This window comes from Fukomys damarensis, unplaced genomic scaffold, assembly GCF_012274545.1.
Source record: "Fukomys damarensis isolate Sample0158 unplaced genomic scaffold, DMR_v1.0_HiC HiC_scaffold_3, whole genome shotgun sequence".
NCBI classification, from domain to species: Eukaryota; Metazoa; Chordata; class Mammalia; order Rodentia; family Bathyergidae; genus Fukomys; species Fukomys damarensis.
In genome coordinates this window covers 43,776,449-43,792,991 of record NW_022900915.1, presented here as the reverse complement: position 1 = coordinate 43,792,991, position 16,543 = coordinate 43,776,449, and the positions used below count along the sequence as shown (strand labels likewise).

The following is a 16,543-nucleotide window of genomic DNA, read 5'->3' as shown; positions in this document are numbered from 1 at the left end:
GACAACGCCCCGCTCTCAGCATTCAGCCCCGACGCTGCCCCGGGGGGCTTTGTGGGGCCTCAGCCTGGGCCGAGTGTATCAGGGGTCTGCAGGGCGGCCGAGGGAAGGAGACAGCAGGAGGCTCCTACTTCCAGGAGGTCAAGCCAGCGGGGGACAGAATTCTCTCCAGATTCCAGTACCCGGAAGACTGAGCGTTCAGTGGTGTAAAAAGTTTTGCCATATCCTTATGAGCGTTTAGTAGGAAGCCGAAAGAAGCCCATTTTGAATTGCGCAGGCCAGAGGTTAGCTGGTCACGGCAAATAGCAAGCAACAAACAAACCAGGCTCCTGTAATGCCCAGGAGCAGGTGGAGAGCGCCTGGGAGGAGCGGAGCTACTCACACTAGGACACGGCCCAGAAAAAGAGTATTTGGACTCATCGAAGAGCTCACTGGAGACCCAAGCTCAAGCTGCATCACTGTCTCCGCCTCAAATAACTTCAAGTTAGAAAACCTCATAGCTGTTAACTATGAGGAAAGCAGGCAACACAAATTAAAATTTTTTCTTAAACCCAACACGTATTTATTAAGAACGTGATTTCTGCTTTAGAATATTTCTGCGGTGGATTTAGGATGGTCTTTCCTAGACGCACATCCCATTTCCCACGTTCTTGAGGTCTAAATTAATCCTATCCGTAGGTGAGGTTTAATGAGCCTTCCGGCCGCGAAAAGAAAGAATCTCTAGGGTCATGCAATTGGAATCGTAGTCATTTAAGGGACTGATAGCTCGGTTCTCAGCCTGCGCACATATCTGCATGACAGTCATAAGAGAAAAATACCTGTGCAGTCAAACCAGGGCCACACGGCCTTTTCCGGCCCCCACGGCAGGGAAGTCAGGTGCGACGGCACAGGGGCGCCGCCAGGACCCCGGCTCCTCTCAGGGAGCATGTGCGCACCTGGCACCTAGCGATTACTGCCGCTCCTGGAGGGGAGACCCCACTACTCGGGGCGAACACACAGGTGGCAGAGGCGGTCACGGCCTACCTGCCGCACACCACCCCGTCTTTATTTCTGAGAATCCTTAATGGGCAGAGATGTACTTCTACATTAGCTCTTGAAGTGAAACAATTAGATAGCTATAAAAGTGATGCATATTTTTCTAAAAAATACACCAAACTTTTTTGGGAGGTTAAAGAGGTTAATATAATGGATTTTAATGTTTTCAAAGCAACAAGTTTTTGTGAAATGTTACCAAGTGAAAAAGAAAAATATTATATATATATATACTTATATATGGAAAAAATATATATATATACTCACTGAATTGGCATTTGTTGGGTTTGGCCAAGGTCTGCCACCACCTGGACCCCTAAAAATAACAAGATAAGTAAATTTTTAAACTATGTTTTAATGATTTATAAGTTATATACAACAAATCAAACTATTGTTTATAATTTAGTCACTATGCAATTCTAGTTCAACACTGAAATTATTTTCATAGCTTTTTTTATTCCTTAAAAGAGGTTAACCATTCCATGAATGTTTTTCTCCCAAATAAAACTACTTTTAGCAAGGCTAGTTTTATTTAAACATTTAAAAAATTTTAGAAGCAGAAATATTAATCACACAAATAGCAGACATACACATATCTGAATCATTATGGCACTTCTGCAGCAAATGAAATAAGTATAAACATTAACTTGTGACAAATATAAGAGACACCTATAACTCAAATAAACTGAATTATGTCTGTCTCCATTTATCTATATAATGACTGCTCTTTTTCAACTACAGATAAACAAATATACATAAAGAGTATCTAAAGTTGTCTCCTTTAAAAAATATCATGGAGCATCAAATGTTATTTTATACAACTACATATCAATCTATCTTTTAGTGCCATTGATAAGTTAGTTAATGTAAGTAAAGAGTCACTTTCTCATCCTCATAATTTTAAGGCAGCGGCTAGGAGAAATCTTAGAAAAACATGAGGACACTTATGCTAATGTATGCCAATGTATTATTTCACGTTAGGATGCGAGTGCTTTGCACCCCATACCTTATAAGGACATAAATGTTTTAAATCAAAATTAAAGGCCAGTTAGTTAAATCAAGGTCTTACTCTCATGTTGTAGTACTAAACATACCCGAGTAAACACTGTCTTAGGAAAAGCAGACTAGCACAGCTGTTCTTCAGCAATTAAGACTACTCAGAATTCCTCTTTTCTCTAACCACTAAGATAGTGAAAAGTTTGATGTAAAAAAAAAATCCCTTATTCTAGAACCCTTAAGCCTAAAGTGTTAAATGTTAGACGAAGGAGCTGTCCAAGTCAGCTGTTCCAGGATCTGTGTTTGCTTGGCATAGTCAGGGCTCCGAGTTTGCTCTGGGTCCTCCGGCGGTGTGAGCAGCAGGGAGGGGCACGGGCTCTGCCACCAGAGCGGTGCAGATGCCCAGCACAGCTCTGCCGGGTGTGACGTGCGGGGTGGGGGAAGCCTGACGCTGGGTGGGTAGAAGTGGGCGGGGCCGTGTCCTTCTTGAGCCGCTGCCTCTCTCAGGCGATGTCCGGGACCGAAAATGCCTGGAGCCGTCCAGTGCGGGGACTTCACATCTAGCATTCAAGGTCCCCGCGGACGTGGAATAATGCAAACCGGGGAATGTGGGTCAGGGAACATCTGGAGGAGGACCTGGCCCGGCGATTTGTATGGTGTAAAGTAAAACACAGCAAGGAGACCGGGAAATATTTATGTGAAGGTAACATAAAAAACCTATGTCACTGCAAAAATTTACATACAGTGATGACATATAATGAGCTCATAAATTTGAAACTTTATGACTAAGTACTATAGGAATGAGATGTACTAGATAAAAGTATCTTGGTATTTAAAAATTTGTCTAATAACATGCTAAATTAAATGTCAAGATAACTAAAATTTTTATTCAATTAACATTAAATTAAATGTTAAATTTATTATGTCATATGTAACATAAAATGTCTTTATGCCTTTTGTCTAGTAAATACTAATCTAGTTCCAGTGTACTATGCACTTCATACTTCATCTTACTGTTATGAGATTATGTGATAACTGCTATTTTTCAGACAGTGCTGAAACTGGGAGTTATACAGTGAAGGATTTTCACAGAATAAATAAACTCTGTAATCCCTCCTCTTGGAGCCAATAGTATCATCAAGAAAATAATCCACGTACATGTTATCTTGAATGGAAACTTTTATGTAAGTATAGCTTGAAGTAGAATCAGGCCAGTGTCAATAAAAAAATAAGAGAAAACTTTAAAATATTTTGTAGTACTGGAGGTTGAACCCAGAAAATGAGCTACAGCCCAGTCCTTTTTTATTTTATTTATTTTACTTTTTAAATTTTTGAGGGCCAGGAATTTAGCTCAGTGGTTCCACCGCTTGCCTTGCAAGCACAGGGACCCGAGTTCGATCCCTGGTACCAAAATAAATAAATAAATAAATAAAAATAAATAAATAAAAATTTGAGATGGGGTCTCATTAAGTTTCCCAGCCTGGTCTTCAACCTGCCCCAGCTGCTTAGGCAGCTCTGGCCATCACAGTTGACTGAGAAACATAAATTTAAAATAAGTCTGTAAAGATGATGATTTTGATGGAATCAGAGCAACTATGACCACCAAAGAGAAAATTCCTCTTTTCTTCTGTAATTCACACTCATTTTACTACAGGTAACATTACAGGATAAGGTATTAAACACGATCCTTTGAAAATCCTTAGTCCTCTTGGTTTCCCTAAGATAGCAAAGTATAAAAAATTGAATTGGAAATGTTTTATTAGTTAACCCTGAATTCTTTGGAAATATGTAAAAATGTAATTAATTTAGAAATGTACCACATTTCAAGTTTGTTTGAAAATACAACCTACAATGCATTCGAAAACACTTACAATTGGGCCACAGTTTATAAATTCTATTTAAATCACTTAAAGTAACATTAGACTTTTACTTCTGAAGATATAATACCAGTTACAGAAATACTGAGAATAAACTTTTAATTTTAATTGAACTTTGTGGAATTCATCCCAGAGTTTAAAGCACACATGGGAAAAAGTACATCAAAGTAATTACTTTCTTTGGAGATGGCCAATTTTTAAAAATAAAGTTATCAAAATTTTGTTCCAAGTGGTTTAGTTCACAATGAAGGGACACAGCTGCTGTAACTTACCGTAATTACATCAGTGGCCATTTTGGGTATTTTTTTTTTCAGTGTCTGCTATTTTTGACTGTCATTGTATTTTCAAAGCAAATAAGAAAGAGGCATCCAAATATGATTTTCTCAACACACAAATATTTTAAAATAGTTTGAAGACATAGGTAAGATAATACCAATCTGATATTTTTCACTTCAATTTTTAAGTTGGCCAACATGCAAAAGATCAAATAATAATGAAAGACATGAAGAATGCCACTGATACAAGGTAGAAGTACTTGTTTGCTATTACACGGACTTACTGTTTTAAAAATAATAAATTATGAAGTGAATTCTAATTAAACTTACAATAGAGTGTGGACATAGAGTGTTGTTTTTTTATGACTTTTAAAATTCATTTTTGCTTTGTTGGGGCCACTGTCAATACAGTAATTATTCTCTCTCATTGCCATACTGGGGAAGTTTCTCAGGAGAGGAAAATGTTTACTTTTGTAAATATGTAAGGATGTAAGAACTTACATTTTTTCTTATTTTTGAAAGGAATTTTAATATATAGAAAATGGAAAATGATATAAAATTACAAATAAAAGGAAATAGCAATGAAATTAGAGTCTTTAAGACTTAAAATTTCATTAATAACCAGAAATTATGTTAATAGTAAAATGTTATATAATTGAAGAGCTTTAAAAATATCTTGGAATACTGAAATAAGAAACCCACACTCAAAAAAAAAACAAAAACAAAAACCAAAACAAAACACACCACACAATAAAAATTTCAGGCTTATTTTTAGTCTCCATAGTCTCTGAGATTTAAACGTACTCCTAACTACACACATCAGTACATTTTAAAAAGGAAATTGGAAAGGAATTGGACAATTTTAAGCAGCTATTTGCGACTCTTAATGGTCACATGAAAATAAATTCTCTGCACTAGCACAAACGGGTTGATCTAAAGTCAGCCACATGGCCATTATAATGTCATGTAACATGTGCAAAGATACTAGGTGCATTCTCAGTAACAATCCTGGGATGATCATATTCATGTTTATACTCCTTAAAACAGGCTGGATTGGAAAGTGAGGCCCCAGGTAAATTTTACGTTATTTCCCTGTCCCATCATTAATAGCTTCAGCCTTCAACACAAGCACAAAACATTATTCATTCTTTTCTTTTTTTGTAGCAACCATTAATAAAAGGCTAACCCTTTGAGAAATCCAAGAACAGTCAGACTTCGTATCCATCCATTTTTATTTTAAAAGTGAAAAACGATGGGATGAGAAAATCTGACCTACTTTCTCCCTCCCGTCTTCTGTTGGTCTTGAGTCTGGCTTGTATCCAGCTATTAACCTATTTTCAATTTTAGGCAAAACTGAATTCCATGAAAGTGGTTTCAGAAACTTTAAAAAAAAATCCTATATACATCAAAAGAACTTATTTCACAGTGTGTCTTTAATACCACTAATGACAACAGAGTTATCTAATTTGATACTTAGGTAACTGAAACAGGGACTTATGTAAAATGTGTCTGAGAAAATACTCAGGTGAAACATTTATTTCTGGTAAGCTTCCTTTAGTTCACACAGTGGGATGGTCTCCCCCGGATCTGAGGAAAGTCACCAGCAAATTCCTGATGGATTCGACTTTGAGGGTAAGTTGGATGGTGAAAAATCAGTAGAAACTCCCTGACAAACTGCATTGCACTGGCTAAGAGAAACAGACTTCCCATTTGGGTTTGAAAGGTCTTTCCAAAAATAATTTTTTAGTTGACTCTTTACATCCTACACCCATGGAAAGCTCTTTAATACACAAGAGGGTACCAGAGGGAATTCCTGCTGGGTTGAGAATGGCCTCATAAAGCAAAAGTGAAGGACACTCATGTATAGTTAAAAACTTCACTGTGTGAAGCACTCATATCTGCCAGAACGAGGCCCACGACACCCTACTGTGTGAGCCATGGTCTCGGCTTTGCACCTCTTCACGTTCTCTACAGATTCCGCACTGAGACTGTATGGTGGGTACAAAGAAATGGACAAAGGTCATCACGGGCGGCACCTGAAAACGCAAGATGAAAGCTTTGCAAAAAAGGAAGAAAACACAGATTAGGTTGTGGCAATGAAGGGAACACCGCAGCTCACATTTAGTTCGCCGTTACACAGACAGCGAGGGCTCGACTTGCTTTACAAACTGGTATCATCTCAGAAGACTTGAGAAGAGAGAACGCGTCACTGTACAGAATAACAGAGCACTTTGCTTACATGTTCATGCCGGGCATCCCGGGGCCACCTAAAGCATTCAGTGGGGGTCTCATTGCACCTCCATAGTTCTGTAATGATAACCAAGGGTCAGACTACCACAAAACAAAAAAACAAAACCAAAGAGGAGGGGGGAAGAAAGGAGAGCAGGTTAATGATTTCCCTACACAACTCCCGACTGGCTGAGGCCTGTGTAATTCATTCTCTGAAGGGTCCACTCTGAACTTTAGCTTCTATTTTAACAATTACTTTGGTTTGTGTCTTTATAAAACTACATGAACATGGACAATCACAAGAGCATGTTCAATGATTAAGGTGTTAATATTCAATATATCTTTATTAATCTCCCAATACTGGCACATTAGTGAACTTTTTCAAATAAAACACTTCATAAATCAAAAATTGTGTTTTTAGAGAAAAAATTTATTCAAAGGGCTTGAAATTATCAGACCCAAAACAATTACATGAGGTTTGAAGAAAATGAAGAATACAAAACAGATAAACTCAGCTCAAGAAAGTTGAATATGAATTTCTCACAAAATCACAAACCCAACACACAAATGCAAGAATACTTGCAAATATGCAAAATATATGGAAAGTAATATATACTCAAAATATACATGCATGAATTATATGACCCAATGAACTTCATTTAACATCTATTGTAGTCAGAGGTTGAAAGACAGTTCAATATTCTAACACCCACATCCTGTCAGCTTGGTTACAGCTTACAGACCTGTAACAGGTGCTACTGTGCTGTTCATATGCCCTGACTCTCCACCACCGTCACACTTGGCTTTCTGATACTACTCTTCTGCATACTCTTTTTCACTTTTCATCGCTGGCTGCTTTTATTTTGCTAACTCTTTAAATGTTGCTTTCCTCCAAGTTCTAGCTACAGCATTCCTTTTAATAAATACATATTTATGGGCGATCTTAGGTGGTATTATTTTTCCACCAACTATTTACACATTAGGAATCCAGATCTTTATATTTTATCATGGAATCTCGCTGAGCCCCTAGATAACTCACATGTTTAAGGTCCCAGACTCGGTTCCACCTGGACAACCTGGCAACAGCAGTGCTCCCCCTCCTGAGGAGTCCTCCGCATCTCCTTTCTCAGGAGTTCTGTGCTGCGCCTTCCACAGAATAGTGTGGTCCAGGTCTCTCTGGGAGCTCCTTGATGTTTCTTCCTTCTCTTTAACCCCCACACTCAGTCTGGCACCATACTCTACAGATTCTACCTGTGAAGACCTTGAAACAGTGCTTCCTCCCCTCACTAATCTCTGCCAGGTATGAGACGATTGGTCTACCTCACTCTCTCCGCTCCTCTATTCTGTGTGTTCTCTCGAGCTGCCTTCTTACAGCTAACCAGCTACCAGCCAAAAAGTCTGAGCTCTTCCAGTGTGGCCCTCTGAGGGCATTCCCAGCTCTGCCCCAGCTCTCTGCCTTTACCTCCTACAGTTTTCGCCTTCATTCTACTCCCAACGGTATTCTCTAACCTACTGGGTTTCTCCAAGTTCAAAAACACATAGTACACTTTTATGCTCATGCAAAATTGTCTTCCTTGGCCTTTCTTTTTGTAGTAGGTGCTAAGATGACAAGGAAATAAATCAGTGAGAAAGGGTCTATTAACCCCAGAGAGAAAGACTCACTTCGTAAGTGAAATCCCTTAGTTATGTGCTGTTCTCACTTGCTTCTACTATATTTAAATGTCCCAGTGTGGGTGCTGTGGGACAGTGGGGCGGTTTGTGCCCACATCTGAGCCTTGGTTAGAGGATGAGTACTTCCCTTACTCTCTGGGTCACACATGGGGATGCCAGCAGTATTAGCAAGGGGTGTCTGAGAAAAATGATATTCATTGGAAACAAACTATGAATGGTAAATTAAACTAGAATGCTTCACAAGAAAACTCTCCCCTTACCATTTAATCTTAGAAGACCTGTGTTTTGTCTTACCAAGGAAAACATGAATTTTCTTTACATGTTGGACATAGAAATACAGTTGTTTGAATCTCTGCTCTAGCAGCTCTGTGTCCATTACTCTCTTTTCTTTCTGTGTGATCTTAGGCCGGCAAGTTGCACAGTGACCACCCAGTTTTAGCTTCCTTATTTGTAACGTAATGCTATTATCCTCCAGATAGAAGGAAAGAATATAAAGCACCCATCATACTGCTTGATGTGTTAAAAACATGGTCCTTTTGGTTAAAACTGTAGCTGCTAAGTCTTCCTTACCATTGCTAATACAACTTAAATGAGTCCTCTTCGTGTTGGCTTCCAGGGAGTCCTCAATACTAATAGAATTACTTGCTTTTTTATGTATTGACTCCTTGGCCATTGCTTAGAAAGCATGTACATTTCCTTTCTAGACTTTCCCTATTATATGATAATTTAGATGGGTCTGGGTGTCCCACCAAGAAGTAAGTACCCGGACAACAGAGCACTGATTTTATTCACCTTTATTTACTTAGTGCTCAAGTACAATGTTTGGCACACAGTGAGCCTTCAATAAATGACTGCCCAATTAGACTGAATTGTCATAGCAAGTAAGAGATTGTTCAAAACAGTACATATTTGATAGATTGAGAAAATATTTTCATTTTATGAATCATCTAAAGCAAAAAGAAATTAGGGGGAAAAGAAAGAATAACAACTGCTTTCCAAGTGGTATCAACAAAGACAGAATGGGAAGAGCTAATTTAGAATCACTGAATTTCAAAGCTGATGGCAACTATGCAATTCCATCTGGTCTAATCTCTTTTCCAATGCGGTGTTCCTGTCAGAACGGCTGTTTGGGCTGTGCTGAGAAGGTTTATAAAACGCCTTCCATGATTGGACGGTGTAACTCCTAGGAAGTTTTTCCTGCACTGAGCTGAATTCTAACACCGCGTTAAACTTGAAAACACAGAATCGGTTTACTGTGTAGAATGAGTTTACAGAAAACATGAGAGCCTATCATGTGTTCCACCGTTTCCCCGTCTCTTCCTCAGCCGACTATCTGACCTGGAAACCCTACTTGTGTGTAACGTTTTAATTCTAATTCTCATTAGTCCACGTTTGGAGGGCATATGATCACGTTTATCAGGGAAATCGGTTCATGTGCATGACAGACATATCAGCCTTCTTTATCTTTCAGGTTTCTGGCGGAACTAGAAGTAGGTACTTTTAGTGAATTTTTCTGTAAATCGCCTGACACCCTGCTGAGCTTACAAACTTGAGTCAGCTAAGTGAATCTTATTACAAAAGCAAGTGGGAAAATGACTGTAAATATGTTATTAGATCTTTTTCTTGATTATACAGATTATTTTGCTTTTCAGTTGAGAGGATATTGATACCGATTTAAAGCCATGTTCTGTTACCATACTTAGTTCCACACAGATGAGGGGATAGGAGATACCTGCCGGATGAGGGGCAGACTTTGACTTCTTCGTTTATGCGGTAAGTGCTAATCACACATCTGCCGCGCTCTACGTGCGCACTTTGCCTGAATTAGTGTGACCCAAGAGTCACACACATTTCTTTGTTTAGGGCTTCAGTGGTTCCATTAAATAACTACTGTTTCCCTCCACTACACTGATTCTAAGCAGAAAGGAAAAAAAACTTCTAGAAGCAGTGCCTATGAAAAAAGAAGTGCATGCCGTGTTTGTGCTAAAGCTGGAGACAGCATCCCAGGGGCTCTCTGCAGCAGAGCGGGGCAGGCACAGTGACCGGGCCCAGCACGCACAGCTAACCTTTCTCACAGTTTACCATGCAGGAATGCACGGTGGCAGTGTCACGAAGTGTGTACAAGGTACAAGGTCCATGAATGTGGCTCCTGGCTTCACTGAAGCATTATGTGTCCTACGTATAAGGAACTTTCTTTAGCACCTGTTACTTTGCATACGGTGAGTTTAAAAATGTATTAACGATATTTCTGGTCTGAGATGAATTCATACCAATTCATACTTTATGTTTTACATATTATGTCAAAATAGATAGCAAGGGTACTGCCAATCTAAAAGGAAGAAATAAAACTATTCCCTTTGAGTTTGAAAATGTAAAGAAAATATTCACACACAATAAACTTAGTTATTAAACATCAGTTAGAGATTAATGAACAGAAATAGGTTTTTATTACCTGCTCTTATTTATTTATAACAGATCTGTAGATAGAAAGCATAAATGATAGCATGCTTTCTACTTCTCCATTTTCAAGTGAGATTTAAATGTTCACATAGATTACACAAACATTGTTTATCTCTTTTAACACTGCAAAAATGACCCATAAAACAGGCTCTAAGTTTTGAAGTATGAAGAACTAATACTAGTAATATTTTGGGAATAACAAAAGCTTAAAGAGCTAAAAAAAAAAAAACAAGTGAGCTGAATGAAGCATGATAATTAAGTTACAGGCTAAAGTTTTTATGCGTATTTAAAATGGACCTATTAAGACAATCTTTTGGGGAAAAAACCTTTAAATTCTGCACAGCCATGTTAGTGGTGGCAGAGTTTACTAAAGACTGAAAGTCCATTAGTCAATGAAATATCCTGCAGATCTTGTAAATCCCAACTGCTATTAATAGCCCAGTGATAGTTGGTTAACACAAACCATCCTTCCTATTATGGATAGAAACAGGGAACATTTTTAGATATTTAAATGGGAGTTTTATAAGATCTCAAGGAAATACATAGGGGAGAGCAGTGCGGGGCAGTTGCGTGTATTTAGAGTGGGCTTTTCATGTGACATGGAGTCTCTGAGAAACTAGGTATGTGAGCCTCGTGTGTCTAGCTGGTTACATTACTCTATGCTGGGTAGGAAGTCTTGGCCTACGTCACATCATTAGAGTGCTGGAGTCTTTGACTCCACTGATACAATAAAAACACAATTTAATTCTTTAAAAGTAGGAAAATGAAAATTACCAAAACTATCACTCGCAGTACCTATTACTGCCAGCTTTAGGACATGCCAACTTCTGACCCCGGAGGTAAACATTTACAATTCTGGATTTTGGATTAGTTTTCTTTAAAGTTAAACATGATAAAATCAATTCTTCCCTTGAGAAATTTTTCTGAGACAAAACGATGTTTTTAGCTAAATAAATGACATCCTGGAATAGCACACTTAAAATATCACCAGGAGTTATGACGCAGTTAGCCTCATTCTACTCTTTTGGGAAATCCTGATAGTAAAAGTTGGATTACATCTGGTAGTATGGCAGCAGTATTATCCTTGTTTAGTAAGAAACTTTTAACCTTTAGTTTGAAATGGTTCTCTATTATTTTTCTATTTTATAAAGATATATGGTTGTATAAATAAATTTTCAATAGCATCCTTTAAAAGACTTATAGAAATATATTTTGTTTATTCTACTTAATATTTTCAATTAACTGAGTTTTATTTAACTTAACCACTTCCTTAACATAGCTCACAAAAGTTTAAGTTATCTTGTTATACTAATTACTATATTTCTATACATTATGTTTTTCCAAATAAACTAAAGTGCATATGATAGCAAGTTGTTAAAATACAGTTTGTTGTTGCAGTAATTTGCAAATGTCACAAATATTCTATCCTCAGGGTCCTAACGAGGATGCATGTCAGGATGTGTGTGTGTGTGCGTGTGTGTGTGTGTGTGCACGCGCGTGGGCGAGCCTGGGATTGGACCCTGGGCCTAACACCCAGCGAACACATGCCGGGCCACTGAGCTGCACCCCAGCAAGTGTGGCTGATGACAGCATACACTAAAAATGCACCAACAACCCATGTGCATCCATGGGATGCAGGATGCCAGCCTGGGCAACACACTGATCACTTACCTGCGGCCCCAAGGGCACCATTCCTCGGGGGGGAGTCATTCTCTGCATAGGCCCGGCCATGTTCGGATGTCCTGAAAGGGGATGAGGGTGTCAGCAAAGCCCTGCTTTGAGGCTAAGCTGGAGTCAGCCCCACCCCCCCACCCCTGCAAGGTGTGACCTCAGGTACTGGTATCCTGGTGACGGCCGCCCCTGACCCTGGCTCCTGTGGCCCCTTCCCACCTCCCACCACCACCCTGCTGCTCTCACGGAGGTCTGGATGACCTTTCTCCCTCCTGGCTGTGGTGGCCCCCTGCTCTCTCATGGAGCCAGGACAGCACCTGTCCACCAGCTGAGGATGGGTCCCTGGTCCCATCACCTGACCTTACTCTCTACTAAGACAGGCAGAGGAAACCCTAAGTGAGATAATCAGGTAGGTTCCTACTTGTTTGAAGTCATCTAAAAAGTTCTAGCAGTCACTAGTCAAAATATGAAGTTTTAGACAACGATGTATTTGGCTTTTACATTATCACCAACTATCTGAACTATGAAGAACCAGGAGTTGGCTGAAAATATTTACCCCTATTGCTTTCAAAAACACAACTGGTAAAATTATGGAAGATTTTACAAATCAAATTTTCCTGAAGAAATAAAGGCGTCCCCTCTGTGGTGTTCCAGGATTTCACTCCTTCTTCAGTCACCTTGTTGTCGTGTGGGGTCCATGCCGCTGGGGAGTAATGGCTGGCTTCCTGGTACACCTCCAAGTGCCTAGCAATTCAGTAAAACAAAATAAAAATCAGTATCACTAATCTTAAGTAAGTGCTTTCAAACTTTAAAAATTCCTATAAAATAATGTATTTGAGTGTTTTTCAAGAGTTTTATATTTCACATTAATTTATACATTTTATAGTTCCATATACTGAATATTAAGTTCTTGGGTTCTAAAAAGATTCTACAGTTTGCCCAATTTTGTGGCACGTAAAGTAAGCACTTTGGGAGAATAACAGTCTAGACAGACGTATGCCATTTCTTCCTCAGAACTATAATTTGCTTCGGGTACTGAAATAACTGACTTTGCCTCTTACAAATGAGCCATTTTTTACAGAATATTTCACTCTTTTGATGCCCCAGAGATCAACGAATTTTTTTGTTACATTTTTTCTAAGAAACTATTTGAAAGATGTATCAGTCAAGTTCACACAACTTGGCCACCGTGAGGACAAAGGGAGGCAGAATGAACAAGGCGGACATGGCTGTGGCTTGGGTTCTGCCGGGACACAGCCAGCGTCCCGGGACGCACCACGTGTGTGAGGAGCACTGGGCCGAGCGGGTGCGGTGACAGCGATCCGGCCTGGCCGCGCTGTGAGCTTGGGCACACCGTCGAGCCCCGAGAACTGGTGGTCACTCCTGCCGGGCCTCAGGCCCCACTGATTAAAGCGGGGAAACCTCACCTAGTTCGTGAAACCATTCAGCAGAGGCTTAACATTAAGCCCAGGAACCCCAGATCAGAATGGCTTTCCTTTTTTTTTTTTGGTACCTGTGATCGAACTCAGTACCTTGCGCTTGCGAGGCAGGCGGCGGAACCACTGAACTAAATCCCTGACCCTGAACAGCTTTCTTGTTACCATTTGGACGCTGCAATCAGTACAACCTCAGACCAATTTTATAATTTTTGGGGGCAGGGGCAGGGATTGGAAGACCTCGCGTGTGCTGAGCCAGGGCTCCTGGGGCGCTGCAGCCCAGCGGGACCCTGCGGCTCTCAGGTGTGCTGCTCACCAGTGCGCCCGGCGCGTGGTTCTTGGGTCCCCTCTCCCAGGGGCTCCCCCACTGGTAACCGTCAGATCTCCATTCAGGGGTCACCGCCAACACGACTACCCTGCATCCCCGGCCCTCCGTAAGTGTCTGTTTGCCTTTAAAAACTTAATTTCCAAGCCTACAGGAAGAAATGCATGAGCAGCGCAAAGACTTCTGCTCGGCCTGGACCCACACTCCCCGCCGTCAAAGGTGCATTCGCCCCACGGCCTCTGCCTCCCCCGGCCTCTCCCCGCCAGTCCTAGTATCACGCGTCGGAACCACCAGGGCCTCAGCACAGAGCCTTCCCTGTTGGAACCGCGCAGCACAGACGGCTCCCTGGGCAGGCGAGCTCTGCACAACGCCACCCCGCATTTCAGGTTTGCAGACCACACTGGCCTCACACTGCCCTCCAAGCCACAGACCTGCCGTAGTTTCGCCGTTTCTCCCCACATGGAGACTGCTGCAGTTCACCCTCAGGGCTGTTCTTGCTCTCTAAGCAGGAACAGTTCTTAGCGTTCCTGTCTATGTCTCTCTTCCTTATTGTGTCTTCGGCAGTTCTGAAGCAAAGGCGCCCTGTATTCTGTAGGGTGACTCTTCGGTGTTTCCTCCTGCCTTGGCGCAGCTCGTAGTTTCCCAGCGGAGCACCCCGGAAAGGTCAGGTGCTCTCCTCAAGGTGCCACCCGAATGCGCAGGGCCGACCCACCCCGCCGCCCTCAGCTTTGGCCGCCCACTTGCTGGCGTCTGCCGGGTTTCTACGCGGAAAGCCACTCTTTCTCTGTCACTGGTTACTTTTATCTTCTCAACCAATTGAGACCGTTTACAGCATGGTCTTACCAATCCTTTACCCACCCACCAGCAACGGCCCCTTTACTTTCTCACTTGCTCTTGAGTTCCACTGTGGGTTGTAATCTATTGATATTATCATTTATTTCAGTGTTTGCATGATCCCAGGCCTGGGAAGACCTTCAAGCTAGCTCTGGGTCTTTCTGACACACCCTCTGCATTTCTGGAACATTTTTCTTAATTTCTTCTGGCATAAAATGCCCTAGGTTCACTCATACTTTTTCTGGCCCAGCCCTGGAGGCACTCTTTCTCCAGAGGCCCTTGATCCCTCTAGTGGAGGACAGCACTTGGGCATGGAGAGCCTCTAGTAAGCAGTGAGCATGGCACACACATCACACACGAATGTGCACACTTGTACAGATCTATGATGAACTCTGATCTGCGGATGTGCATGGTATATCTACACACTACAGAGTCAACATCTCCAATTCAAATCTGACACTTTGGAGTCATTTTTAGCCTTCTTCTTTTCTAGGTTTGTAAATATCCAAAAGCAGGAAACCTGGCTTTCATTACACTCAACACATTTTTTAAATATACCTACTCAATTTATTTCTTTGGCCAATATAGCTGTGTCCACCTACGTTGGCCCTATCTTGCTGTCTCTGTGGGGCTCCTGTGCAGTCCCTGGATGCCTTTGTAAGCAGGGTGGGTACATGAGGCTCTTATGCTGGTGTTCCTAGAAATGCCCATCATCAGATCTGCTGTGTTTAGCTTTTTTTTGGTGCCAGGAGTTGAACTCAGGTCCTTGAGCTCGCAAGACAAGTGGCGGCACCACTAGGCTAAATCCCCAGCCCCTGGGCTGTTTTCTTAGTCTTTATCACCAACTGTTAGCTCAGCAAGAGCAGAGACCTTCTCTGAGCCTACTGTCACAGAGCAATGCATGTTTACTGCGAGGAACAAAGGGAAGAGGAGTTAGATTGGATAAAAGTTAAGCATGGAGTAAACTTCAAAGAATGAAAAGGAAGAAGATAAAAGAATTAATTCTTCAAAGATATCAAAAAGGTAAGAAAGAATATTGAGCTGAAATTAGGAAGGGGGCCAAAATCATTATTTCCTCAAAAATGCGTGAGGAGAGTTTCAAGAAGGAAAAGTGGCCAACCCTGTCCAAAGTCATGGAGAAAAGAAGATGGGAAAGATATAGCTAAACACTATCAACTGTGAGCCAGGAGTCCTTGCTCTTCTACGTCCCCGAATGCTTCCCATTACACACCCTGGTCTTGCCACAATCTCCACGCCTCTCTGTAGGCAGCAGGGCCTTCTGCCAGTAACCAATTTCTTCCACATTTTACTTCTTCTAGTTTATCTTAGACTATGAGGACAACTGACAAATCTTTCTCACTTCTACTCTTCACTTAAAAATACAGCATACTCACAAAAATCTTAAGATCAAGCTGTCTTTCAAAATAAACACCTTCATCGAAATTCCTGAGTTATCAGCGTTCTTATTTTAGCATAAGTCAAATGTTTACCTATGATTCCTGTGAGAGCTAAATGGTTACCTCCGAGAACCAGCAGGGGGCGTCATTATTCATTCTTTACACCCTTCACACCAGAAAAAACAAACTTTCACCTCATGTGGTTGGGATGATTTCTGTGTTTTTAACATGTTAAATGTACTCCACTCAGACTTGTTTAACTAGTTAGCAAGTTGGCACACGATATTTGTTGTATAAAAACATTTTCTGTGGCAAAAAACAGTACCAACTAATTTTGAGGATT

At 41.0% G+C, this 16,543-nt stretch overlaps 1 protein-coding gene across 4 annotated transcripts in view; it reads right to left on the bottom strand.

Moving 5' to 3' along the window:
• Ssbp2 (single stranded DNA binding protein 2) overlaps positions 1-16,543 on the bottom strand; it is a 256,100-nt gene that overhangs the window by 27,151 nt on the left and 212,406 nt on the right. For 3 of the 4 annotated variants that reach the window (XM_010642855.3, XM_010642864.3, XM_033767893.1), the window contains exons 7-10: positions 12,886-12,952; positions 12,209-12,279; positions 6,417-6,508; positions 1,297-1,345 (exon numbers count right to left, since the gene is read on the bottom strand). In XM_010642855.3, the coding sequence (XP_010641157.1) occupies positions 1,297-1,345; positions 6,417-6,508; positions 12,209-12,279; positions 12,886-12,952 (279 nt within the window). The remainder of the gene's footprint in view (positions 1-1,296; positions 1,346-6,416; positions 6,509-12,208; positions 12,280-12,885; positions 12,953-16,543) is intronic. The other variant, XM_010642858.3, reaches the window with a different exon arrangement.